Here is a 27504-nt window from a genome sequence, read left to right on the forward strand (position 1 = left end):
GCTCATCATCCCTCTTATTTATTCCAGACATACTGAACTAACTGTAGAACTGGGGTGTCTTTAGACAGACTGACCCAGAAATACTTTATAATAATTTGAAAATCTACCTATCTTATGATTTTAAAATTCCACTTCTAAGAACATGTATACTTGAAGCAGTGGTTCTCAAACTTTTTTATTAGAATTACCTGAAGAGTTAATAAAAATATAGAGGTGGCAAGTAGGTTGAAGGACAGGACTTGGCCTTTGTATTTTTATGAAGTGCCCTAGGTGATTCCATAACCTACCAAAGTTTATGGATCACTGCCTTAAAGCAGGGGCTGGCAAACTATAACCTAAAGATCAAATTCAGCTTCTGCCTGTTTTTGTAAACCAAGATTTTTTAGAATACAGCCCACCAATTAGGTGTTGTCTATGGCTCCCTTTATACTACAGTAGCAGGGTTGAATAGCTACAACAAAGATCAGAGATCATACAGCTGCAATGCTGAAAATATTTACTATTTATCCATCTACAGAAAAGTTTGCTAAGCCTAGAGGAACACTTTGCACTGAAAGACACATATAAAGACATTCACTGTGGCAATGCTTGTCATAGTGAGATTTTGAAACATTCATGATGTACGTAAATAGGCTAATTTACGTAATTCATGATGTACGTAAATATACTAAGGATATACACATATAATGAAATACTACACAACTGATAAAATTTACTAGATCTTTATTAACATGAATGGAATTAAATAATGAGTAAAAGAATGATATGCACAGTATGATACCTTTTATATGCATTTTTATACATACAACATGTAGAGAGATATTAAAAATAAACTGAAATAATATATACCAAATTCATGGTAGTCCTTGCCTACGAAAAGGAAACAAAAAGAAGACAGGGAGGAGAATAAAAGGGATCTCAACTCTATAAATTGTTTTCATTAAAACATTTAAAGTCAAAAAGGGACACAGATCTGAAGATTTATAAATACTAGAATATGGAGTTGTTTGCCATAATACACTCTGTGGGTTTTAACTCAAAATTAAAACCAGAAACAACCTAAAATACCCAGTTATAGGGAAAAGTAATTGAACATTCACATTCCAACACAATGGAACATAATATATCCTTGAAAAATGCACATGAAGAGAACATAACATATGAAATAATTGACTTAATTACCCTGATTAGCATAGGATTCAAAACTGTCCATGCGGTAAGGTTATAATTATATTTTAAACAACAATAAAAACTAGCTGTAATGCTTTTTCACTTTGTTTGTTGGCTGACTTATTTATTTGGTTGTTCTTTTTAATCAATATGTATGCATACAAAAATTACTAAAAACAGAACTGTCTACAGTGGATATGTTTGATTTTATGATATTCTTTTTCTATACCTTTTATTTTCCAAATAATATCAGCTGAATACATGTTGAATGAATATGTATGAATGAATTGAATGAATACATAAAATGAAATGCCTTCACTTTAAATGACTTTGTGTGTGGCAGATACAGCCAACTGTACACTCACAATCCACTCTTCCCTTCTTCCTGTATATTCAGTAAAACACTATATTTCCTAGCCTGTCATGCAAATGAAGGTGCCCATATGATACAGTTCTAACTCCCAATGAAATGTCAAGGGGAATTACTGGGTGCAGCATCTTAGAAAGCTCTTTGAAGGGGAGTAGACCTGACTGGCTTTCACCTTTACCATTTCTCCTTCACCTACTTCTTTTTTTGAATGATAACGTGAAGCAGCTGAGAAGGTGAAGCAGCCATCTTTAAACACGAGGACAAAAGCCACTCACAGATGGATGGCAGAGTAGAAATTTAGGGGAAGCCTGGATTCCTGAAGGCATTATACAGCCACTGCACCACCCCTGGACTGCAAACCTCATACTTTCTGTCACATGAGGAAAAAAAGAAAAGAGAAAAAAAAAACTTTACTTGTTTAAACCTTCCTCTTATATTCTGCCAAATGCAACCCTTGATACATCATGCTAAAATAAAATTTTAATAAATTACCCCACTGAAAGACACTTAGAAGATAATATAATGTATCTTACCTTCAGAGGAGAAAAGTGAACCTCAAGAAAAAAAAAAGTTGGAGGCACCAACCTAATATCAGAACAAAGACTAAAGCTTCACTCTCACTTATGTGAATAATTTTTTCTAAAATATTAAAATCACACTGAACTTTACATTTCAAAATGGCTGAAACAGGCAGGGTGTGGTGACTTATACCTGTCATCCCAGCACTTTGGGAGGCGAGGCAGGTGGATTGCTTGAGCTCAGGAGTTCGAGACCAGCCTGGGACACATGGTGAAACCTCGTCTCTACTAAAAATGCAATAATTAGCCAGGCATGGTGGCATGAGCCTGTAGTCCCAGCTATTCAGGAGGCTGAGGTGAGAGGACTGCTTGAGCTCAGCAGGCAAAGGCTGTAGTGAGCCAAGATTGAACCACTACACTCCAGCCTGGGTGACAGAGTGAGACCCTCCCTCAAAAAAAAAAGAAATGCTGAATGGTAAATTTTAAGTTATGTATATTTACCACAATAAAAGAGAGATAAAATTATATTAAAATGAAGTCCACTTTAATGATCTAGTTTAAAGATAACATTTTATACATTTTTGTCAAATAACACATAAAATATTACACATATACTAGTCAACAACGAGTGCCTATCCTTTTGCTACTCATAAGCAAATCTGTAGTTTGAAATTATTCAAAATTAGTATTCAAACTAACACATCAATTTCATAAGTATGTCTGTACAGATTACTCCTAAACACTAAACAATCCACAACAAGGATAAAGAATCAGGAAATTTACAGATGGTGTTTGAATTCATACTCTATCCCACAAAAGCAACTAATTTAAGCCCTTTTCCCTAATTGTCAATTTAACAGGAAGCCAAAAATATGTCTGCATTACACAATTATATGTCTGAATTTCACAAATATTATTCTTTATATCAAAGAATAAGACTTAGTATATCTTTTGTCCTTAGCTAAGAGGGTCTCTTGACTGGATATAGGATTGTTGGATCCCAATGCTTTTTACTTAGTATTTGGACACTTCTATCGCTGACTCCTTGGTTAGATTTCTAATCTCTGCTGCTCAGACACACCCCTCTTGGATTCATGAGTACCAAACACTCATGAAAGCACCTGTCCAGAGAATAGAGAGGACCAGTTCTGTTTATACTGAACTTTCATTCTCTTTCCTTTCTGCTTGGTCTGTGGTCCCACTCTTCGTTGTGCTAATATTTCTTCAGTCCTTTACTGTGGAGAAATATAATTCTCTGTCTCTGGATCTAAATTATTAAATCTCTTAGAGAACCACATTTTCTTCAAAAATAACACAAATACATCAAGGAAAATAAATGTATTTTTTCCAACATGAATATGTTCCAGAGTCTCAGGTAGTAGTTAGAAAACCAATTAAATGCTCCTTAGATATGCCCTAAGGTATTTTACCAAGTCATACCAGCACTTGTTGCTACTCTCCACAAGGGTAGTGATACCCACTCTGTTGAGCTAGGACTGAGCCTCAGTTATCAAGAAGCAGGTAGATAGAATATTTTATGTCCAGTAGGTAGTAATAAAATTCTACCTGCAATTAAGAAAAGGCACTAAGCTTAACATAGCCCTAGCAACTATTTCTAAATGCCACAAGAGGGCGATATAACTCTATGACAGCACATGGGAAAACAATTTTTCGAATTAGAAAAATTCCTGACTTTCCAAGATATGGAAATAAAGGCATGTCTGGGTTGAAAATAACAAGCGTGCAAAAAGACTTATTTCTCCTCAATTCATTATTAGCAAAAACACAGTATTTGTCTATATCTTTCTCTGAAGGTTGGCGGTGATTCAAAAAGCAATATCCATACATGCTCTGCTCTTCAGGACACCTGTGAATATAGCTGGCAACTTACTGCTCCACCTATAGCTACTCAAAAATTATTTGTTGTTACTTCAAACAGGTCCCTTGAACAAAATAGTTTATTTGGACCTTGCGCTAGTCTTCAAACTTCTCTTTGAAATACGTCTGGAAAAAATAGACATAATTTCCTTCAATTATTCTTTGTGTTTAATCACATTTCTACTCACCACTGGCATTCGTTCATAGACACGAATAGAAGATAGTCTATCTACAATAAATCAAATATGAGCACTTAATGTTTTATCAGTTTTAACTCAAATTATAAAATGTACATATGATTGGTTTTGTACCTGAAGAGTTTCCACGGATTTTTTCCACCATCTTCTTGAGATAAACAATTTGCTTTCCTAGTTGATCATTTAATTCAAGTTGTGTCTCATAACGGGTTTTCCATTCACTACCTGAGTAAAAACAGGGAGAAACAATCAAGATCACCCCACCACCTCTCATTTATTCATTAAAATAACATTATGAGCTTGATCTTACTCTATTACTATATTTGACTTTATTGGCAATACAGATCAACTAGAAGGAAATAATTATTAAGTCTGTATTTCTGTTAGTAAGATTTTCCAGATTGCAAGAATTAGACTCACACTCAAGCTACCAAACAGCCAAACCTTATCACAACTACTGCAATTCCTCTTCTTCCCTACTTCCCACCCCCTTTTTTCTTTTACTTCTTGTGCATCCTTACAATGAATTCAATTAGAGGGAATATCATGACGTGTTTCTTTCCTTGGAACTTGAAATACCCATATATATAATATCCATATATTTCATATATGATATTTCATATACATATCCATAAATATATATATTTCAAGTTCCAAGGAAACTTGAAATACATATTTATATATTTATATATTTTATATATGTTTATGTGTATATAAAATATCCTAAACATTACTAACCTATCCAATGTCATGTTCATTTTTTTCCTTTGAAAGCAATTCTGAAGTCTGCTTAATAACTATCACTTATGTGTCTGCCGTGTGTAAAGCACACAATGCTTTACATACATTAAGTAATTTAATCCTCATTTTAGAAATGTAGTCACCTATTTTACAAAGATGAGGAAACCAAGGCTCAAAGATGTCAATGTCAAATAACATTCTTAAGATGACAGAGCTAATAAATAAGGGAACCGGGTTTTTAATCCAGTTTTATCTGCCTTTGAAATCATATCCTCTTAACTCCTAAGCTGAAGGAACAATGTACATTTAGCTATCTTCTCAGGCATTTTCTCTTAACCTTAAGCAGTTTTCTTTCACTAAACCCTTTTAGCTATTAAAGTCAAAGCATTTTTCTTATGTCTGGGGAAAAAAAAGAATACAGCCTAAAATTAAAAGGTCTTTGTTCAGATTCAAAGCCCAAAGCTAACTTTTTCGAGTCTTTAAAGTCAGGCTTTGTAGAGGGCAAAAAGATGGCTTCTTTTTCAAATTTAAATGCTCTTCACAGGTCTGAAATAACTGCTGCTACATAACAGTTAGTGGAAGAGTTAAGGAGAAAGAGTATTAGCACATACCACTACCAACCTCCTCAGCCCTGACACAGGTCTCCCTTACATCCTCATCTCTATGCAAATGCGGTCTACCAAAGGGGATGGAACACCCTCCCATACTGAAACTGAAAGTCATTAACCCAAAAGCTTTGGAAAGGTACAAGAAGAAAGGAGAAGCCCTGAAAGACTAAACATTTACCCAAAAGATACAGTAGAGCTCAACTGTATGGAATCATCTTTATAACTTGCTACCTAAAGTCTCCCTTTGTCATGGTATCCCCTTTCCTACCATGGTAACAGATTCTTCAGAGCAAGATGAGAATGGTTACCAAAAACTTAAAAATGCAATTTATTTTTGGCACATCTGAGTACAGTTTATAAATTTTGACACCATTTTATTTAAAAATATTATTGACTTTTAAGTCAATCATCAAATTTAATTATCAAATATAGACAAGCCAGCCAGGCACGGTGGCTCACACCTGTAATCCCACCATTTTGGGAGGCTGAGGCTGGCGGATCACTTGAGGTCAGGAGTTCAAGACTAGCCTGGCCAATGTGGTGAAACCCCGTCTCTACTAAAGAATACAAAAATTAGCTAGGCATGGTGGCAGGTGCCTGTAATCCCAGCTACTCAGGAGGCTGAGGCAGGAGAATTGCTTGAACCCGGGAGGCAGAGGTTGCAGTGAGCTGAGATTGCACCACTGCACTCTAACCTGGGTGACTTAGCGAGTCTGCATCTCAAAAAAATAAAAATTTTTCTCAAAAAAATAAAAATTTTTCTCAAAAAAATAAAATAAAATAAGATAGATAGATAGATAGATAGATAGATAGATAGATAGACTGACCTATTAGTATACAATCGTAACTAAATGGAATCCGGCTGCTTGCCACTTACAGAGTCCAATTAATAAGAGCAAGGTCTGGCATAAAGTGACTTTATTAACCCCAACATCAACATGGGACAACACAAAAGACCCAAGATAGACACCAAAACAAGACACACAGACCTTGTAACCAGCACAACTCCTGCATGCCTCCCATATTGTTTCCCTTTGAAAGCCCCCTGCCTTTTCCCTAGAAATTGGACATGGTTATTTTGGATGGGAATCTGGCCACTTGTCCATTATTAGTTTTGGTCAATGAAGTCACTTTCTCTCTACTGGACCTCGCTTTTGTTAATTGAACTATGCAATCAGCACTTACAATTGCTGGTTACAATTTTAGTGTCCCGTATGGTGAGTGCTGTATGCTCCAGGGCCTGAGCCTGCCAGTCTGGTTTCTATCAGATGGGGCATAGGGCCACCTGTGAATACTAGTTGCTGATGGCTAGCTGACCCATGGCTAGGATATTAGGGAATTTCCCAGCAGCTGCCAAGAATCTTTTGTCTTACGGATCCTCTCTTTTCTTCCTGCTATGGTGTCTGCTACCTTCAATGCTTCACTGGTGCAAAGAAAGTGACCTCTGGAGAAGCTGACAAACTATGGAACTAGGTGCATTAGTCAGAGTGTACCCAACCACCTTCTGCCTCTTTTGGGGTGTCACTGGGGCTCTGCTTTATTTAGACTTGGCTGCCAGTGACACTATATGAGCATTTTATGCATTGGTTTTGTTTGTATTTGCTGCACCCTTGGGCCTTTGCTCAGTTCTGACTCAGTCGCCTGGGGGAGCCATTTGAAACTGAAATGAGGGATTTCGGAGTCTACACAGCCCCTTAACCAGGGATTTGTTTGGAGGCACACCACCTGTTTGTCTGTGTGTGAGATCTTTGTGCACCCTGATCTCTTTCTCTCTCTTTCTCTCTCTCTTTCCCCTTTTTTCCAACTTCATCATCCTGATTATCTCAGAAGCCATCTACAGCCCTACTCTTCTCAGCCAAAACCACCCTTCTCTCCCTCTGGCTGGAAACAGTTTACCTTGACTGGTGACTTGAGGAAATGGGAGGGATTCATCCCACACCCTTCAGTTCTAGGGTGCTGAGGCTCTCCCTAAGAGGAGATAAACAAGAGAGGTAGGGGTACTGTGCAGTGGCTGGAAGGCTCATAAACCTCCCTTCCTTCTTTTCTCTTTCCTCTTCCTGCCCATAAAACCTGATCTCCTTTCTCCTCTCCACTCCTTTCTTTTTCTCTTTTCCTGTTCAAACCAGGAAACCAGTACTGAAGAGAAAAAACAATTTTCAACATCCTGGCCCCTGATTTTGTCATCCTCTTTGGGACTGCAGCTGATTACATATGGTGCATTTTTGTGTACATTTTAAACTGACGGGCAAATTACAGCAAGAAAAATTTAGAGCTCAAATAGTTAACCTGAAGCTATAGAGTTAAGTAGAGTCTTCTAAAGCTATCTTCCCCTCTTTTCTGCCTGCTTTAAATCTGCTGTTACTAAGCTGCTGGTGCTAGGACTCATTTATGATCTAACTAGAATGTAAACACTGGAAAGTTGTTTGAAACTGAAAATAAAAAAAACAAGGGTAAAAGCGGTTTAAAAAAACTGCCATAGAAACTCCTTTACCCAAAATTTTGGTTCACAAATTTCCTTGGATTATCTATTAGGGCAAATGAAGTTTGGCCATATGAACAGGTTCCAATTTTATCAGAAAAAGAACTTGAAGCCAGCTATCTTTTGTAGGTCTGTGAGTTTGTAATGCTGTCTCATGGCTGGAGTTCCAAGGTAAAAGCTACTGGTTATTTCTTTGTGCATGTATGTATACATGTTTAGATATATTTATGTAATATTCATGTATTATGTTCTGCGTTGTGTCTAGCATGTTATCAAACTGGCTTATAAGTAAATGAGTACTCAAAAATTAAGTCCAAATGCTTTTCAAGTGCATGTGAATTTTTAATAAATAAAAGTGGTTTTAAAATTATTGATAAAAATAGAAAGGTCTTCAGAATTGTCCCCATATATTTTTGTCTAAGTGGTTTTATATTTGTATTGGTGTGTATACAAAGGTGTCAAGGGTTGACATAAAGGTTCTAAGACTTTAAACTCAACCAAAAACAGAATAATCTTTGTGTTTTTTTTTTTTTGACAAATAAGACTAACTTGTTAGTTCAATGAAACAGCTAAATCTTCAGAGTCATAAGCAAATACATTTAATTTTAAGGTTCTTAATTAGGTGCTCACCATTTAGTGTTCAGATTTTAAAAATGGTTAATAGGGAAATAACTTTATTATTTATTTTTAATTTTTTTTTTTTTTTGAGATGGAGTCTCGCTCTGTCGCCCAGGCTGGAGTGCAGTGGCGCAATCTTGGCTCACTGCAAGCTCCACCTCCCTGATTCACGCCATTCTTCTGCCTCAGCCTCCCGAGTAGCTGGGACTACAGGCGCCCATCACCATGCCTGGCTAATTTTTCTGTATTTTTTTAGTAGAGACAGGGTTTCACCATGTTAGCCACCAGGATGGTCTCGATCTTCTGACCTCATTATCCGCCTGCCGCGGCCTCCCAAAGTGCTGGGATTACAGGCGTGAGCCACCGCGCCTGGCCCGGAAATAACTTTAAATAATGATTAGTTTTGTGTAATATCTCAGTTTTCAGAAGTAATCTAGATAAACTATTAAGAAATGGAAAAGGTGAATACATGTAAATGAGATAAATGCTTGTAAGTGGACTTTTTGTGTAATTTAAAATCTTAAAATTATTTTGACTTAAATAATAGATGCTCCAATCCAATAGATAATAATTTGATTTCTGGGACATTTCCAATTAAGAAAAGATTATGATATGGGAAAACATATTTCTAAAATTGTAGAATGGTTTCATCCAGAAAATGCTAACATCTGATAAACAGTTCAGGATTTCTTGCTTCCTAAGTTTTCACTAAAATTTAAGGTTACTAAGAAGTCTAATATATAATTCTGCAAGTTGTGTTCTCATTTTTTAAGAAAGAGTAATTTAAGTAATTCAAAGGTTATTTAAAAGTTATTTCTAAAAGAAGGTAAAAAAGAATCAGTGAGTAGGGGAGAGAGATATAAAGAAAGTTGTGGATACAAAAATGTATTTATAATAAAAAAGTTATAAAACAAGCAAATAATTTTACATGAGAAAGATTTTATATAGTAAATTCTTATCCTAAAATAAAATAGCTAGTTATTCAGAAAACAGAAAATTTTAGGACAAGTCAGAAAGTCCAAGCATGTAATAAATGGTCTATGTAAGTTATGATAAGGTTCATAAAAGGAAAATTACAAAAGCTATTTTATATATTAAGTTGGCTATAATTAGAAGAGAATTATTTTTAATAGTCTTTCTAAGATTGATCCCCTATCTTAAAACAAGGTTTTCTTAAGGTATTACTTTTCTCTTAATAAAATTACAAGAGATTTTTAAAATTTTAGAACCTGTTTCTTTTAAAAACTTCTCAGAATCATATCTCAGAAGTTCAACTATTGCTGTCTCACTGCTTTCAGCTTTTTCTCCCCCTGAGAAGGTCTGAGATGACAGCTCTCTCCTTCAGCTTTTAAATTAGCTTCTGTAACTTTTTTCCTCTGGTTCCATTGTTGTGGCCTGATGCTCAAATGTTTTATCTTAAAGGTCTAGAAAAGCAATATTTTCCTTCAGTATAATTTGATTCTGTACTCTTGGCTTTCTTGATAGATGTAAATTTTTCAATGTAATCAAGAAACTTCTCATGCAGTTACTAAGAACTATGTATTCCTCTGCTATACTCATAACCCTGAACACATTCTTCCTGTGTCTGATTAAATTCAATAATATTTTTCATCAGGTTTAACTTCCAGGTTGTCTAAATAGGCTTCCTATAAGGAAAAGTAGTCACACTGCAGGTTTTTCTTTGCCTTTCTGGTAACTGGCGTAAGAAACAACATTTTACTTTTTATCAAAATAATTCATATGTTGTCTTCATTAGATTTTTAACTGCTTAGAAAAACTGAGACCTAAAAGGCTGAAAGTTGTTATATGCATGTAACCTTCTGTATTGCCTTTAAGTCTTTCAATGATCATTTTGGTTAAATTAGTAACTATTGGTTTACAATGCCCTGTGGATCTGTTTTAATCAAATGTTTTGAGCCCTTTAACATTTTTGAGAAACATCTTCAAAACTGAAACAAAAATTAAGTCTCTGGCTTATTGCTGGTGTTTATCAAAGCTATAAAAGTTAATCACTGCAAGGTTATAGAATCTTTTTACAGCTTCCAGTCAAATCATGGACTCCAGTGTCACCACCTCCAGCCCCTTAAAAAAAAGGTCCTTATCAGGTGTTATTAACTAATCCTTGTGCTATGAAGTTACAGGGCTTTGACTCCTGGGTACACATATCTCATCTAAAGAACGCAGTGACTCCTGCCAGTATCTGACAGCAAATCTAAGTTAACCAAAGCCCCATTTTTAGATCTGGGCAAAGATGACAATCATAGTAAACTACTTTCATGAGACACAGGGACACACCTGTACCACAAAAAAATTAAGATTCTCTTAATAATTTTGCCTCTATCTAAAATAATATAATTTATTCTGTGCCTAAATAAATAGATACTAAATAATTTAAATGTTTAAATTTAGTGCCTAAATTGATACTAAATAATTTAAATGTTTAGCTACCTATAAGTTTCCTTTCCTGTAACTGTCAGAACTAGGCAGGGCTTATGACCTTTTTGTTTGAAACACTGCTAATACTTTACATTTCTTTTTACCTCCAGAATTTGAAACTATTCAATCCCTCCAGGCCCAGGGGCTATCGCAGAAGTGTATCATTGTAAGGGCCAGATTTTGAGGGATAAAATTAATTAAGACCCTCCAAATCAGGACAGACACACAGATGCCTAAACAGCTGAACAATATGCTTGTGTTTTGTACAGCTAATTGCTACAAGTCAAGATTACAGTATCTCAATGCAGAGAATTTATAGATAACTCAACTTTATAATCTTATTTTTTGACTTTTGGTTTTTGGCTCTTATGTTACCTAAAAGGGGTTTTAAAGATTACTGAATACCTGCTCACCTCCACTCCCATCTGGCCTAAAACGTTTAATTGGATTTAAGTCTTTGACTCTAAGTTCCTTGGCAATAGGGGTCCCACTGAGAGGCACAATGGACCAGGGGCAAGTAGCCACACCATCCCAGAACTTAAGTTAATAAAAGCTTAGCTATGGATACTACCTCTGCATACCTTGACCAAAAAAGGGGGAATATAAACTAAAAAAAAAAAAAATCCTAAGCCCCCTCAACAGACTGAATGTATCCACCTCTTGGCCAAAGGGAATCCCAAAGAAACCTGAAAAACTAGTTCAGGCCATTATGAGAAGTGGAGGGTTGGACATGCCACACTATACCTTCCCCCAATTTGGAGTTTAGGCACAAATGACCAGCATTAACATTAAAATAGAGATCACATAAGACTGACAAGACAGACTCTGTAGCAATAAGATACACACTGTTATGTTTCACTTACTAACAAAGTCTCTCAGAAGCTCAGCAAACATGTGTTAATGCTGCAAAGCTTTCCCAAATTCATTTTATTCTAGAGTTTCCTGTATGAAATCTCTTATGTTAAATAAGTAAGAATTTGGACTCAACAGTTATGCCCTTATAGTTATAGTCTTCTGTTATCTCTTCATACAGGTCCTCATATTTCTGGTCAGGAATATTGTCAGATCTTTTATGGTTTCGGTTGGAATTGTGGGTGGGATCATTTAAAAACCCTATTTTCTAACTGGTTATTGCTGGCATTTGTTTTTTTAAATAAATATTTATTTCATTATTGTATCCAACTATTTTCTAATTCTTTATTAATATACTAATCTTTATAATTGTATCACTTCCTCTCTAATAGCTATAACTCTTATTTCTATTTCATATTTTATTGCTTAATTAGAACTTTCAAAAACTATATTGCATTTTAATAATGGCAGCAGGCAGCTTTGGTATTTTTTCCCCCAAGAATGGAAATGCCTCTACTATTTCATTGTTAAGTATTATGCTAGTTTGAGATAAATAGAAGTATTCTTTTCCTTGTTTTGAAAAACAAATGGAATTTTATTTTTAAAATTTTAGCATTTACTGAGGTGATTTAAAAAAACATATTGGATTTATTAATATATTACCCACTAGCCAAAGGTATTTGGGCATAGAAACCAGCCTATAAAAGACTCAAAGGAGAAATCCAGGATGAAGATGTAAACTTGTGTGTTGTCAATAAGTCTTCTTTTTTTTTTTTTTTGGATGGAGTCTCGTTCTTGTCATCCAGGCTGGAGTGCAATGGTGCAATCTTTGCTCACTGCAACCTCCACCTCCCAGTTCAATCGATTCTCCTGCCTCAGCCTCCAGAGTAGCTGGGATTACAGGCACCCACCACCACACCTAATTTTTCTTTTGTTATTTTTAGTACAGACACAGTTTCACCATGTTGGCCAGGCTGGTCTCGAACTCCTGACCTCAGGTGATCTGCCTGCCTTGGCCTCCCAAAGTGCTGGGATTACAGGTGTGAACTGCCGCACCCGGCCTCCATTTTTCAATCTATAAAACGGAGGTAATGATATTATTTTCAAAGGGTAGTTGTGAGGTTTCAATTTTTTTAAAAAACGTACTTAAAGCCCTACACAAACACTAATTCTTCTTGCTTAAAAAAAAAAGTCACCTGAACATTTTCTTTACCATTTTCTTATTACTAAACTTTGTTGTGAAGTTCAAATTAAAACATAAAACCAAATTTTCTACATACAGTTTCCTATGAATCCTAAAAGGCTTCAAGAGGTGACTTTGAGAATATAAAGCTCTTTGGAGTTGGCTGTGTTTACCACCTGCCTAAAAATTAATCCAGTGACAAGCAAGATCAAACAATAAGCAGATGAGAAAGTAGAAATAAAAACTACTCTTTTGAAGGCTTTTGCTGTAAATGGGGCAGGGACAGGGGGTGCTAGCTGAAGGGGAAAAGTGGGGCCAAAAGAAGCCTATCATTTGTTGTTTAGATAAAATAAATTCAGCATGTTGGTCTGCTGTTGGGAATGATCCAGTAGAGCAGGGAAAACAGACAGTGTAGGGAAGAGAGGGCCATCACTACAGTGATATCCTTAAGTAGGTGCGAGTAGGTAGGATCTACTGCACAAAGGGAGGAGATAACCTGAGACAAGAATAAGGACAGATCATTCATAGAAACAAGAGGGAAGAGGATGTGCAAGGGTGCAGGTAGATGGGTAGCTCTGTTGGTAGAGACACGTAGAAGTCCTCTTCTGATTGCTTCTCTTTTTTCTTTGAAAGAAGAGGGTAAGCTCATTACCTGAGAGTGTGATTGAGTGGAGAGGTGGTAGAGGTTTGAGAAGAAAGCAGAAAGGGTGAAAAAATTATCTGAACAGTGAATGTACCCCTATTTGTCACATGTGCGCATATTTCCAATAATAAATTCCTTTTAAAACACCTTTAATATTGCCCCACTGCCTTCAGGATAAACGTAAATTCACTAGCATCATGCAATCTTCTTGATTTATCTCCTTCATAAACTTTAACCTCATCTCCTAACGCATTCTCATTATGACCTATGTTCCATTTTTATCAATTACTTAGCATATTCCCCAAATGGCTTTATGTTTAATGCTCCTGTGGCAGACTGTATTTTCCAAAGATGACTGCCAATAATATATCCCATCCCATGTGTTGCTCTGTAATGTGACCTTAAAAGCAGTCTACCTCTCCAGTCCCTTGAATCTGTGACTATTATGACCAACAGAATACAGTGGATATACCCCTGTGCCAGTTCTGGGAGTAGCCCTTGACTGGCCTGGCAGTCTCTACTTATGTCTTTTGGAATGCTTGCTCTTGGGATACATCCTCTTGGAACCTAACCACCATGCTGTGAGAAGAAAAAGGTACAAGAGGCATTTCTGACAGGCAGCCCTAGCTGAGCTTCCAGTCAAAAGCCAGTGTCAGATGTTAGCCATGTGAATGAGTCATCACGGAATGACCAGCTCACTTGAATCTTCAGTATACCTGACTGCAACCAAACAAGAGACCCCAATCAAGAACCATCCAGGTGAACCAACCCAGTTAATCCACAGAATTATAAGAGATAGTTTGTTGTTTTAAGCTCCTAAATTATAGGGTGATTTGCTATGTAGTAAAAGACAAGCAGAAGTGTTTTGAGTGTGATGTGGTAGATGGCAGTTGTATTATCATTTACTGAAGGCATGGTAAATAGATGATCTAGGATCAAGTCATGGCTCTGCCACTACCTGGCTATATTACCTTAGAAGTTATTTGAATTCCTGAATTTCATTCTTCCATATATGGGGATAATAATAACTACCTCACCTGACACAGTCCCTGGCTTTAAAGGAGTAAATGTTTCTGCCCTTTACCTTAGGCCTTAATTTTGGCCCACTAAGGAAAGAACTTTCTCTCCTATCATTCTGACGTTTTCTCTTTATACCCACATACTAGCTCCTTCTTTTGAGAACTGCTACAACTTGTTGAGCCACATTTTACTACTGGGCATAGTTATTGCATGTGTACCTGTGAGCATGCCTTCTGTTTTTCCTGTAACTGGGTACATGAGGAAGTTCCAGTCACCCTGCCAACGCAGCTACTTGATAAGTACACTTAGAGCCTGCCCCCAGAGACTGAGGTTATATCTAAGATATAGATATGGAGATAGAGGAAGCTACTTCAGCCTTGGGACAAAGTAGTATTCTGCAACCAAGCTTTAACAAAGCACTGGGTACTTACAGAAAGTGGCATTTTATTTCCCATATGGCCACTAATCCTTTTTGTTCATGGTTCCCCAATTGAGGAAGAGTATAAATGTAGCAGGACGAGACACAGATAAAACCCCTCAGACACCAAGTTAAAGAAGGTAAGGCTTTATTCGGCCGGGAGCATCAGCAAGACTCACATCTCAAAAAACTGAGCTCCCCGAGTAAGCAATTCTTGTCCCTCTTAAGGGCTTAGAACTCTAAGGGGGTCTGCATGAGAGGGTTGAGATTGATTGAGCAAGCAGGGGGTACATGACTGGGGGCTCCATGCACCGGTAATTAGAATGGAACAGAACAGGACAGGGATTTTCACAGTGCTTTTCCATACAATGTCTGTAATCTATAGATAACATAACCGATTAGGTTGGGGGTCAATCTTTAACTACCAGGCCCAGGGTGTGGTGCTGGGCTGTCTGCCTGTGGATTTCATTTCTGCCTTTTAGTTTTTATTTCTTCTTTCTCTGGAGGCAGAAATTGGGCATAAGACAATGTGAGGGGTGGTCTCCTCCCTTATAAATGCCCACCCTGATAATCCTAATAAACTCCTCCTGTTCTTTAGCATTCAGTTCAAGCAATGCCTGTTCTGGAAAGCCTGTCTTTATTAACTCACCCGAATTCTGTTAGGTTTCCCTTCCCTAAGTTTTCATTTATCCTTACATAGAACTTATATGACTTCTCATATCCATATTCCGGTTTGATACTTTCTCCCAATAGTCAATGAACCTCTTTAGAACAGGGAAAACAAAGGTCTTCCATTTAAAGTGTTGACATATGGCAGGGTCATATCTTGTATACATTACAAATTTTAAGGATATGAGTGTGTAGGTACACAACATCCTCTACACCAAACACACATTCTTCCAACAACAATAGCTAAAACCTAGATATGGACTTTAAACATATCCCAAATCTAGAAGTTAAGATATAAAGAGTGTAACGTGAGGTGAATAGAAAACTGGTGATATTTATTTAATAAAGAAATAATATATTGATGTCATGTAACAAAGGTTTTGCTAATTAATGAACATTTTGAACTTGAAAGGTAGAAAAATAATTAAATAGTAATAGGTTTGATATTCTGAAGTATCAGTTTTAAAGCCTCTATCATAAACTATCATTAATGTGGCCAAAAAGCAATACTGAAATGTTGGTACTATTATTCAATATATGGAATTTAATGCACCATAGATATCCTGGTAAAATAAACAATAATTATACAGGAGTCACGAATATAAGTATTTACTTATATACCTTCATTGTCAGTATTGAGTTTGGCTTCCAGTTCCGTAATCTTGTGTCTTAGTTCAAATATTGAGAGTTGCACTGCATCCCTGTTATTTAAAATATTTTTGTTGATTATAATTCAATTAAAAATAACATCAGAAAAATAATACATAGTAACCCACTACTACTTCAGGAACAATTTACTATGACACATTATTTACTGAAGGACTGGTTAAGAAATAAGACTCAGGCAAAGGAAGGCTTCCAATTAGTCAGTTCCAGGACTCAAATATGCACTAAAGCTCAAAGACCCCCAGGCAACCATTGGAAATCTTTTATCTATTTTTATTTTTTTTTTGAGACAGAATCTCGCTCTGTCGCCCAGGCTGGAGTGCAGTGGTGCAAACTTGGCTCACTGCAACCTCCGCCTCCCAGGTTCAAGCAATTCTCCTGCCTCAGCCTCCTGAGTAGCTGGAATTACAGGCATGCGCCACCAAGCCCTGCTAATTTTTTTGCATTTTTAGAAGAGACGGGGTTTCACCATATTGGCCAGGCTGGTCTCGAACTCCTAACCTTGTGATCCGCCCAGCCTCGGCCTCCCAAAGTGCTGGGATTACAGGCGTGAGCCACCAGGCCCGGCCCTTGGAAATCCTTTATTTTTAACTTAAATATCATCCTAAAGAAGTTAGTTATCTGGTTTTTCAGAACCAAGCAAATTAGGCACTGCACATTATTACAGAAAGGCATACCTAGGGCAATACATAACAGCTGACAAACTGAAACAAAGAGAAAAAAACAAACACTAATTTAAAAGGTTAGCTATTTAGGGCATCAGTAAATAGAATATTATCATATGACAGGGCCGTTTATTCAATAAATATTTTTGAGTGCCTTTTATGTTCAAGGCATTGTATTAAATACGGAAGAATTCAGTGAACAGTGAACAGAAAAATAGCAATAGCGGCAGCAAAGTTGCACTGGATGCGTATTACAAGCCAATGCTAAGTTCTTTATAGTGCATTTCATTCCAACCTGGGAACAACTGCAGGAGGTATGAGATGACTATTCGTATACCAGTCTTAGAGCTGAGAAAACTGAGGATTAAAGAGGTTAATTAACTTGTCTAAGATTGCATAATTACTGAGTGACAAGAGATGGGGTTTGCATTTAGGCAGGACTGTCCTCAAGTACTTGCTCTTGTTCTCTACTTCCTCAGAATACACAGAACCTGTCCTCAGAACGCGTGTAGTTTGGTAGCAAAACAAGAAATAGACAGGCAATTAAAATACTGTGACTGGAGCTACAATGGAGGAAAACCCAGAACCCTATCTAGGCACAAAGGAGAGTCCAATTCTCAAGGGACTTGTGGATGGAGTTGGGAGTATGTCCAAAAAATACTTTAAATGTTTCAAAAATTTAACACGAAGTAAGAATACTGTTTTTAAAAAGCATAAAGGAGGAGTAACAGTTTTACTAAATGTCATTTTATGAAGTTCCCCTTAAAGGGATGAAAGAAAAAAAAAACCCGTATAACTAAATAAAATCTTTGGAATTTTAAGCAGAAACCCTGGATTTATGGAGACATCAAAACCAAACACAACTTTTGGCATTACAGTATATGGGCAAAATACACGCCATATGATTGGATCCTTAAGGGCAGCACATCCTACCCCGAAAGCTGCCTACTTACAATACCAAAGGCTTACTCAAAGAGGCACGTGAATCTCTCGCATGGAACACTTTTGGAACCCAGACCGAAGTGCCCAGGGGTTAATCACGGCGCCGGTCTTACAGCACCCTCAGCGGCTTCAGCCCTGAGACTCCGCAGGTGAAGGCTCGGGGGGGTGTGGACGGGACCCCACACCGCGCCACCCCCCGACTCACTTCTTGCGGATTTCTTCCAGCAACTGCTGTTTCAGGCGGTTGGTGCTCACACCGTCGAAGTTGTAGTTTCTCTCTTCCTTCATAGTGTCAGGCCAGAGACCTCCCGCGTCTTTCCCCTCAGCACCTTAGAGCACAAGACATTAAGGGCCACCCAGAAACCAGCACGGCACGAGGCGCTGAACCCCAACCGCCCCCCCGTCGCACCTCCCGCGCCTGCCCGCAGAGGCACGTGGTGACGTCATAAAGCGATGCCCGCAGGCGGCAGGGGGTGGGGCGAGGGCAGCCGGGGAGACTGGAGAAACCTACTCTGTGCGGTGGAGCGACCCTGGATAACAGCTTGAGGGACACTCCTTGCTCAAGACGCTGGGGTTAGACGTGCTCCGGCTACACAGTGGAGTGTCAGGGGGCCAAGAATATCCCTCTCCTTTTTCTTCCCTCTTGCTGGCTTTGGTTGCTTTCCTAAACATTGCCCCGGGCGGCAAAGTCGGCTTCACTCTTAGCCCTTGCTAGGGAAATGCTGGATCCAAGAGTAGCTGCGCCCTTCTTTGCTTCAGTTGAACAAGCACCAGAGTCGCTGATTTGGCAGTGTCGGGGCGGGAGGAACTGGTCTTAAAAAGGTACCTCCTGAACTCGGGAAGACTGCTAACCCTCCAGATTATTGTTTTGCATCTGTGTGCTGTTCATGAACATACCTCAGAGCTGCTCACTGCAACTTGAAATTTCATTATATTTTTAATCACAAAGTTTGCATCCTACCCTTGATACATCTGTGTTTCCCTGACAAAAAGAGACAAACTCTGTAAAATATTTGAAGAGATTTATTCTGAGCCAAATGAGTGACCAATGGCTGGTGACAGCCCTCAGGAGATTCTGAGAACACGTGCCCAAGGTGGTCAGGGTACAGCTTAGTTCTATACATTTTAGGGAGACATGGGACATCAATCAAATGCATGTTAAGATATACACTGGTTCCATCGGGAAAGGCAGGGCAATTGGAAGGGATGGGGGACAGGGGGTGGCTTCCAGGTCACAGCTAGATTCAAAGATTTTCTGATTGGCAATTGGTTGAAAAGTTACTGACTGAAGACTTAGGAATGTCTTTAGAAAATAAAGGGGTTGTGGAGACCAAGGTTTTAGTGAGAATGGGATAATTGGTGTGGAAAACACAATTTGGTGTCAGAAGTGTTGTGAATACATAAATAGTTTTCCAATTGAGTTTCTGGATGAGATTAACATTTCAATTGGTAGACTGAGTATATAGTACATTGTCTTCCCCAATGTGGGTGGGCCTCAGCCAATCGACTAAAGACAGAATAGAACAAAAAGGCTGACCTCCCAGGAGTAAGAGGGAGCTCCTACAGCCAAACAGCTTGAGCTGGAACACTTTTCCAGCCTTGGGCTCAGACTGGGACTGCATATCAGTTTGCCTGCATCTCCAGCTTGTCAACTGCAGATCCTGAGACTTCTCAGCCTTCATAATTGTATGGGCAAATTCCTTATAATAAATCTTTTATACACACACTCCCTATTGGTTCTGTTTCTGTGAATTACCCTAATATAGGAGGTATGCTTATCAAAATTTTGTCTAGCTGTTAAGTCTGAAAGGGCAACTCACAACCAAGTAAACAGAATAGAATGAAGTGAAAAGGACTAGATTATCTGTTGACAAATCCAAATGTACAGAGGATTTCTTTTTTGAGACGGAGTCTCATCTGTCTCCCAGGCTGGAGTGCAGTGGCACAATCTCAGTTTACTGCAAACTCCACCTCCTGTGTTAAAGCGATTCTCCTGCCTCAGCCTCCCAAAGTAGCTGGGACTACAGGCACGCACCACCATGCCTGGCTAAATTTTTTTGTGTATTTTTAGTAGAGATGGGGTTTCACCATATTGCTCAGGCTGGTCTTGAACTGACCTCGTGATCCACCCACCTCTGCCTCCCAAAGTGCTGGGATTATAGGCATGAGCCACTGCACCTGACCCAGAGGATTTCTTAAAAAGATCTGTTAGCAGGATCTCACTGTGGGAAATTAAGAGCAAAGGCAAGCAGAAAACAGGTTTGTCAACAACTACAGAAACCACAGATTTGTGTTTCTGGCAGAGATAAAGGACCTGAATTTACCCTCCTGCCTGAAACAACTAAAAAACTAAGAGGAACAAAAAAAGAACATTGAACATCAGGCAATAAGGGACAACGATCACCAAGAGATGAGACACAAATGAGGCAAGCTCCCAAATTGGCCTGGGCCTGCCAGGGTACAAAGCAGAAGGGGAGAAAACAGGCAGAGGCTGGTGGTTGCCCTAAGTTGAGGAAACTGAGTTTCTCTAAGAGTCTAGAGAGAACAAGGCAGCTAGACTTTGCAGGGCAGATATTGGAGGGGAGAGCTGCGCAGGGTGTTCCCAGACCAAACTGAGGGTTGGGCTGCTATTTCTTGTGACCCAGTAAGAACATGTAGATGAACTGGGGAGGAAAAGAGTTTTTATTTCTGGAACCAGTTACAGGGAGAAGGCCTGGAAATTATAACCAGACCAACTCAAAATTACAGTTTTCCAGAACTTCTAAGCTATATGTCTATGTGTAAGTGTGCATTCATCTATAGACATAAGTGGTTAACTTCTTATAGTCTACAACTAAGGTCTTGAGTCCTGAAGACCTTCCTCTGGAGCCTCAGTAAAGTTACTTAATCTAAATGGGTCCAGGTGCTAGGGTGATTACCCTTGTCTCCTGCTAAATCAGGGAGGTTTGGGGATTCCTTCAGATCCCCGAAAAACTTGTTTAATCCTAAATGGGTCCAGCCAAGAATTCCTTTTTTTTGTCATGCTTTAAGACCTAGTTCTTGGTGGGCTTTTGTTACATTCCAGCTTTTGTATAAGGGCTTTGGTTTTTTTAGCTTTTAGTATTTAACTTAGCCACTCAAGTCAGTACTGAAACAGTTGTTATGGAGGCCTGTGTTAATGAGACCTGGCCTGCCACAAGGTACACTCTGCAGCAGAATACTGATGAATGCACACACATGGTGGGGCAAGTACTCAGGCTGGGGAAAGAACCATCACAAAGGATTAGAGGGGAAATCCTTACAGTTTACAGAGGTAGGAATAATACCTGCTACCACCCACCAGAATGGAAAACCTCTGAATTCACAGGGCATCAGGTACACAGAGGATTTTGATTTAGCAGTCGGAAAAAACACTAGCCTTAACAAGTTGAAAAGAAAGATCCAAAAGTATCCAACTGGTTCTAAGTAACTTAATCCCCTCCCAAGACAAAACTCGAGAATATTTATAGGAACACAAAACATCCAGTACCCAATAAGGTAAAATTCACAATGTCCAACAATATCTTTAGTCTCGTTATGTTGCCCAGGCTGGTCTCAAACTCCTGGACTCGAGAGATCCACCCAACCTCAGCCTCCCAAAGTGTTGGGATTACAGGTGTGCACCTCTGCACCCAAGGTAACATTATTTTCTTAGGGTATGTTAGAACTCACCTGTAAGTCCATCTGGGGCTGATGTTTCTTTGTGGGAAGATTTTAAACTCCTTATGGAACTTGTTTAATCAGCCAAAATACTCTTAAAGGATTTGGTCGAGGGAATTGAGCCTCTTGCCCTAACAATCAGTAGGGCTTACTAATTTACAATGATGACAGTGTGGGACTGGCACAGGAACAAAAGAAATGACAGATGGAACAAACGTCTGAGCCCAGAAACACTCATACTTGATATATAGAGAAAGATCTGTGGGAAATTACTGAAGAAAAGAACTATTCAATAAATGGGGGTTAAATAACTGATTATCTATGGGGTGGGGGAGGAGGGGAGGAATTAGATACATCTTGCACACATATACACAATTCTCAGTAAACACCTAAACATGAGAAGCAAAATTGTCAGCAGTGACAACAGGCAAATTTTACAGTAGAGGGAAATGAATGGCAAATGAACATGAAAAATTACTGATCTAAGGTCAGGAAAGGAGGTCAAGAAAACACAAAATTATGAGATACTTTTTTATATATGCTACATTAACAATAAAAACATTGCAAAGGGAAGTACTACTCAAGAGAATATCATCATTTTGGAAAATGGCATTATTTTGCAAAACTTGACAAGCCAACAACTCCACTCTTACGTATAAAGTCTCTTGCATATGTGTTCCAGAGGACAGTCAAGGATGTTTTGAGTGTACTGTTTCTACCAACAAAAACTAAAAACAAATGTCAACTGATAGGAAAATGAACACTTAAATTGTGGTATACTCACACAGAATACTATAGAGCAAGTAAACCATCCATGCATATAAGCGCAAGAATGAATTTTAAACATAAACTCAAAAAAGCAAGTTGAGTAAGACTTCACATTCAGACACTATATGTAGAAAGCTTCAAAAAATGAAACAGTATGTTTGGAGAACATACACGTGTGATTAAAAAACGGCAAGGAACAATAAAAAATGACGTGGGGAAAGAGGTAAGAAAATAGGAAGAACATACATATATGTAATTGGCAGCTTTCCATGTCTTTAGGTGTGATGAGTTTTTAAGTGTTGTTATTCATCATACCTTACAAGTAATATATAATTTTATCTATGTATCAATCATTACACAATATAAAAAAAATCTTTAGAAGATGCCTATCTCCTAATGATTCAGTGAATGGTGGGAAAAGTCCATTTTCTATAGTCTAAGGCAGCACACTTTTTCTGCAAAGGGCCAGAGAGTGAATAAGTTAGGCTTGTGGACCATATACTCTCTGATGCAACTATTCAACTCTCACGTTGAACTAGACAGCAGCCATAGCCAATATGTAAACAAATGGGTAACAGCTATGCTCCAATAAAACTTTATTTATGAAAACAGGTGGACATCTGGATTTAGCCCATGGAGGATATTTGCTGACCTCTGGTCAAAGCTAACTGTTTAAAGTTTACGTTCCATTATTTGCCATTCCATTTCTTTTTAAATTTTTATGGGTACATGGTAGGTGTATATATTTATGGGATACATGAGATATTTTGATACAGGTATGCGATTTGTAATAATTACATCAGGGTGTATCTACTGCTTCAAGCATTCATTTGTGTTACAAACATCCCAATTACACTCTTTTATTTTTAAATGTATAAAAAGTTATTGTTGACTGTAGTCACCCTGTTGGGCTATCAAATACTACAACTAATTCGTTCTAACTAACTATATTTTCGTACCCATTAATCAACCTCACTTCCCTCCCCATCCCTTCAATGCCTCCCAGCCTCTGGTAACCATCATTCTACTCTCTATCTCAAGTTCGATTATTGTAATTTTTAGCTCCCACAAATGAGAATATATGAAGTGCCATTCCATTTCTTAAACTTAAACAAAGCATAGACTGTCTGTAAGCTATTTACCACTTCATTTTTTATTTTTATTTCCATTTTAACAACTAGTACATTATCCTTGCCCTTAGGAAAAGCCTCCATCAGTTCTATGTGTTCCCAAAATATAAGCTCATGTGATAACGAGGTCAGGCAATTCAGAGTTTTTTAATTCATAAAGTGCATTCTTCAGACAGCTTCAAATAATGTCTAATTAAGTAGCCACTAGAAGATCAGAAATTATTAGAATGGACTACAGCTATGAAAACTAATACCAATCTCTTAAATTCAATAAACAAAAATTAAATACCATTAGGTATTTAGTTACATAGTTTTTTAGCCTATGTAAGTAAATAGGGCTGTGAATAGTCTGCCTTCTGCCAAAGTGGAAACCATAATGCCTATCCACCATAGATTACGTCTAAGGTTTTCATATTCTTTACCCTGATTACGAATAGAACCTTTCCTTTTTAATAACTTGTCTTTTAATATAAATTCCAATGACCGAATCCCAGAATAAAAATGTTTACCATTAGTAAACTCAATTGTTTATATATATTTTTTTTTTACAAGTTTTAACCTTTTGGAAAAACAGAAGCAGATATGATAAAATAATTTCTTGAAGTACTTTTTTAATCCAATTAAGCTGATAATAATCACTTCGAATTTTAATACAATACAATCATGTTCCCAAATTTCCTAGGCTCATAACAATACAGTCTCAATACAAAAGACGTAATAATCTATTTTTATTCATTTTAAATCAAAGAGACCATTCCATTTCCTAACAAACAGGTAAGTTACAAAAGTAGTCCATTTTACTTTTCATCAGTCTTTCCCTGTTTTGAACAAGTCTTTTTGAGAATTCTTAGTTTTAGTTTTTGTTTAGCTTACACACTGAAAATTTTGAGAAGCATCTAAAAAAATCCACAATTAGTGCAAAAAGAGGGGACAATACTTTAAGTCATTCCTTCTATAAAAAGAATTAAGGTTACTAAATGCCAATTTTTAAGCAAATATATAGTTTCCTATTTGCCTTCTGAAAGACAGCAGATATAAAAATAGTTCAATATTAGGTTTAACAAGGTTTGAACAACACATGTACTATTAGCTTTATTTTACCTGCAAAAATATTTTAGCTACACTTGGAAAAAAATAAACTTGAGAATATAACTTCACATTTCTAAGGCCAGATGCAAGAATACTTATTCTTTTCCTTTTAAATAGAAGACATGCCATAAAATTTATGAAAGTTAATTTGTAGGAATGAATACATTTAAAAAATACTGGTTAATCTGTGAGGAATTCCACATTTGCCTATTTAACAAAATTTCATCCATTTCATAAGGCTTTGGTATAGGTGATTCCCAGCACTTCATCATTTATCTTTCTTCTTTGCCTCCTTTACTTCCTTCGTCTGCTCATCCTTCTCCCCTCTCACGTTGACATTTGCTGCTCCTTCTTGATTTTCCCGCTGAGAATTATCAACTAACTGATAGTCCTCAAGGAGAGTGTGTCCTGTTTGTGTTGCAGTTTTCTTCACCATTGCTTTGATACCAATGTTGTTAATATTGTAGGCAGTTACGCCAACATTGACCGCAGAATCCACCGCATGGTGGGTAGCTTCTCCTGCATTATATCCGTATCTTTAAACGAAAGATTAGAGGACATACAATGAAACGATAAATATAAAATAAGGTCTTCTGAATTAGTATTAAATAAGTCAAATGATTACTGTGTTACCCCTGAAAGCAAAATTAAAGCTTAGGTTTCAATTTAATTAATAACTTAAAACACAGTAGAGAATGAAATCACACTCTGTGACAAAGCAGTATTTTCTCCTTTAGTAAAAACAGTGTGTGAAAATAAACTCAGACTAGCTGAGAATGATGTAATAAAGACTGTCAAGTAAAAATAAAAGTGTAAATTATAATACAGGTCATTAATCAGTCATTATTTCTTTTTTTAATCCTCCCTTTCTAGAAATATGAGGGAAAATATTCACAGAAGCAACTAATCTAGAGTCACGTAAGTAGTTTCAAGTTCTACCTTAACCAGACTTTGGCTACGTCTTTTAATTATGGGAATTTGAGTTAATCTTTAAACAGAGATTCTATGGCATTCTCCCCTGCATCCCACTCTACTGCACACTCACTGGCCTCCTTGCTGTTCCTTGAGCCCACCAAGCACTCAAAGGCCTTAGGACCTTTGTACTGGCTGCTCTCTGCTTGGACTTCCCAGAGCTCTCTGCCTCACCTTCTTCAAGTTGGCTCAACTATAATCTCATTATCTAACCTGTTTAAATTGCCTTTTTCCACACGCCCACCTCCACCTCTTGACAATCGATTCTCCTTTACACTCCTTTTTTTCTCCCATAACTTACCACTTTCTACATACTATAGAACTTATTAATTATCACTGTTCATGTCTTGCTTCTCTCACTAGAATGTAAACCCTATTGGAGAGGAGAATCTTAGCTTTGTCCTTTAACATATCCTAAACATTGAGAATAGTGCCTGATATTCAATGAATATTCACTGAATGAATGAAATCAGTAATTCCTGCCCTATCTGCCTCAGAGTTTTTTGAGCATCAAATGCATAGCAAGTGCTTGGGAAATTATAAAGCATATACAAAAGAAGTTATTATTGATAATAATAATATCTGCATTTAATACTATTTCTATGATAAAATACAATTTGAGGTCCTATATAAGCACACCAAAACACATTTCCCTACTGTTTTGTTTTACTCTTTACCCCATTTTGGTAACAGGCTTTTAAAGCTTTTCTTGTCCACAGATTTCCCCAAATAGAGGACTGTTTAAACAACAAACAAAACAGAGAGGCAAAAGTTTACATTTTCTCCAGGACACAGTGAAGTTTCCTAGATGCTTTATGACCTATATCTGGACATCTTATATAACACTAGGTCTGCCTTTTGAATTAACAAGTCCTCTATTACTAAATAGCCTGGCCTAGAACAGTGGTTTGTGATCCCACCGGCTTGTTTGTGCTTGGCTTTTTTAACCCCAGTGTGAAATAATCTTACAGTGCCCCTAAATGATGATTCTATTCTGTCCTTTGCCTAATGTTAATAATTATATTAGAGCTAGCACACAGCAGAGCCTAGTCTGTCAAACCTTCCAAGTCTGTACTACTCTTAATTGGGGGCCTTCTCACCAGTCAACAGACAGAAAAGCTTCCTACAACTGCTTCGGACAGTCCCTGTTATGCAACCCCTCAGCATTCCACAGGATTTGCTGATGGTGCAGGAGATGCACCATTGCTGATGGTGCCTTCTCATTGTCAACCAAGCCCCAGTAACAAATACTACTGTCAGGTGGTAATGGCTGTGTCTATACAAAAAGAAAGGTATCAGCAGTTTCAGCACTGAAAAACAGTGACCGTAACTCTTGGTGGAGCCGGTTTCCCTGAGGGCTTATTTTTCCAGAACCATGTGAGCTACAATGAAGTGACACCATAACTCAACATAACTCACAACATAACTCACAGTCATGTTTTCAAGTATAGGAAATCCTCCATATTCACAAACTTCCACTTCTGAGAATTTGGAATGTTCCCTATTCCACTGATACAGTTTGGTACCTCCAACTGCACTAATATTTCTGTATGTAACACAGTTCTAAAAACTACACTGTCTTTAATAATGTACTAAAAAGGAATTTGTTTTGGCACCTTGTTAATTTTGTCTGTTTTTCTATGCTATCTCCAGTGTCAGTAGCAATTCCTATTAATTTGGGAAAAAAAAACAGAATATTCAGAAAACTAGATTCTAATGCCAACTATGCCAGTAACTAGCCATATGACCTTGGTCAAGTTTCTACGTCTTTACATATCATCAACTTTCTCTTCT

At 37.6% G+C, this 27504-nt stretch overlaps 2 protein-coding genes across 35 annotated transcripts in view; both read right to left on the reverse strand.

Annotated features, from left to right (window-relative positions):
- The window catches only part of CCDC169 (coiled-coil domain containing 169), a 70816-nt gene extending 52291 nt beyond the window's left edge, over nt 1–18525 (reverse strand). For 8 of the 23 annotated variants that reach the window (XR_008671138.2, XR_010130528.1, XR_010130524.1 and 5 more), the window contains exons 1-4: nt 18279–18495; nt 16422–16501; nt 4248–4358; nt 1816–1910 (exon numbers count right to left, since the gene is read on the reverse strand). Coding sequence is in view for 9 of the 23 variants with exons in the window: in XM_055360650.2 (XP_055216625.2) it covers nt 1816–1910; nt 4248–4358; nt 16422–16501; nt 18279–18361 (369 nt within the window). In the remaining 14 variants the exon portion in view is untranslated. The other 15 variants (XR_010130532.1, XR_010130530.1, XR_010130529.1 and 12 more) reach the window with 10 other exon arrangements.
- A 5124-nt stretch (nt 18526–23649) lies between these two features.
- Nucleotides 23650–27504, reverse strand: part of SPART (spartin) — a 67249-nt gene continuing 63394 nt past the window's right edge. For all 12 annotated transcript variants that reach the window (XM_055360661.2, XM_004054378.5, XM_019039836.4 and 9 more), the window contains one exon: nt 23650–25274. In XM_055360661.2, the coding sequence (XP_055216636.2) occupies nt 25007–25274 (268 nt within the window). In that variant the 3' untranslated portion in view covers nt 23650–25006. The remainder of the gene's footprint in view (nt 25275–27504) is intronic.

Source organism: Gorilla gorilla, chromosome 14 (assembly GCF_029281585.2).
Source record: "Gorilla gorilla gorilla isolate KB3781 chromosome 14, NHGRI_mGorGor1-v2.1_pri, whole genome shotgun sequence".
NCBI classification, from domain to species: domain Eukaryota; kingdom Metazoa; phylum Chordata; class Mammalia; order Primates; family Hominidae; genus Gorilla; species Gorilla gorilla.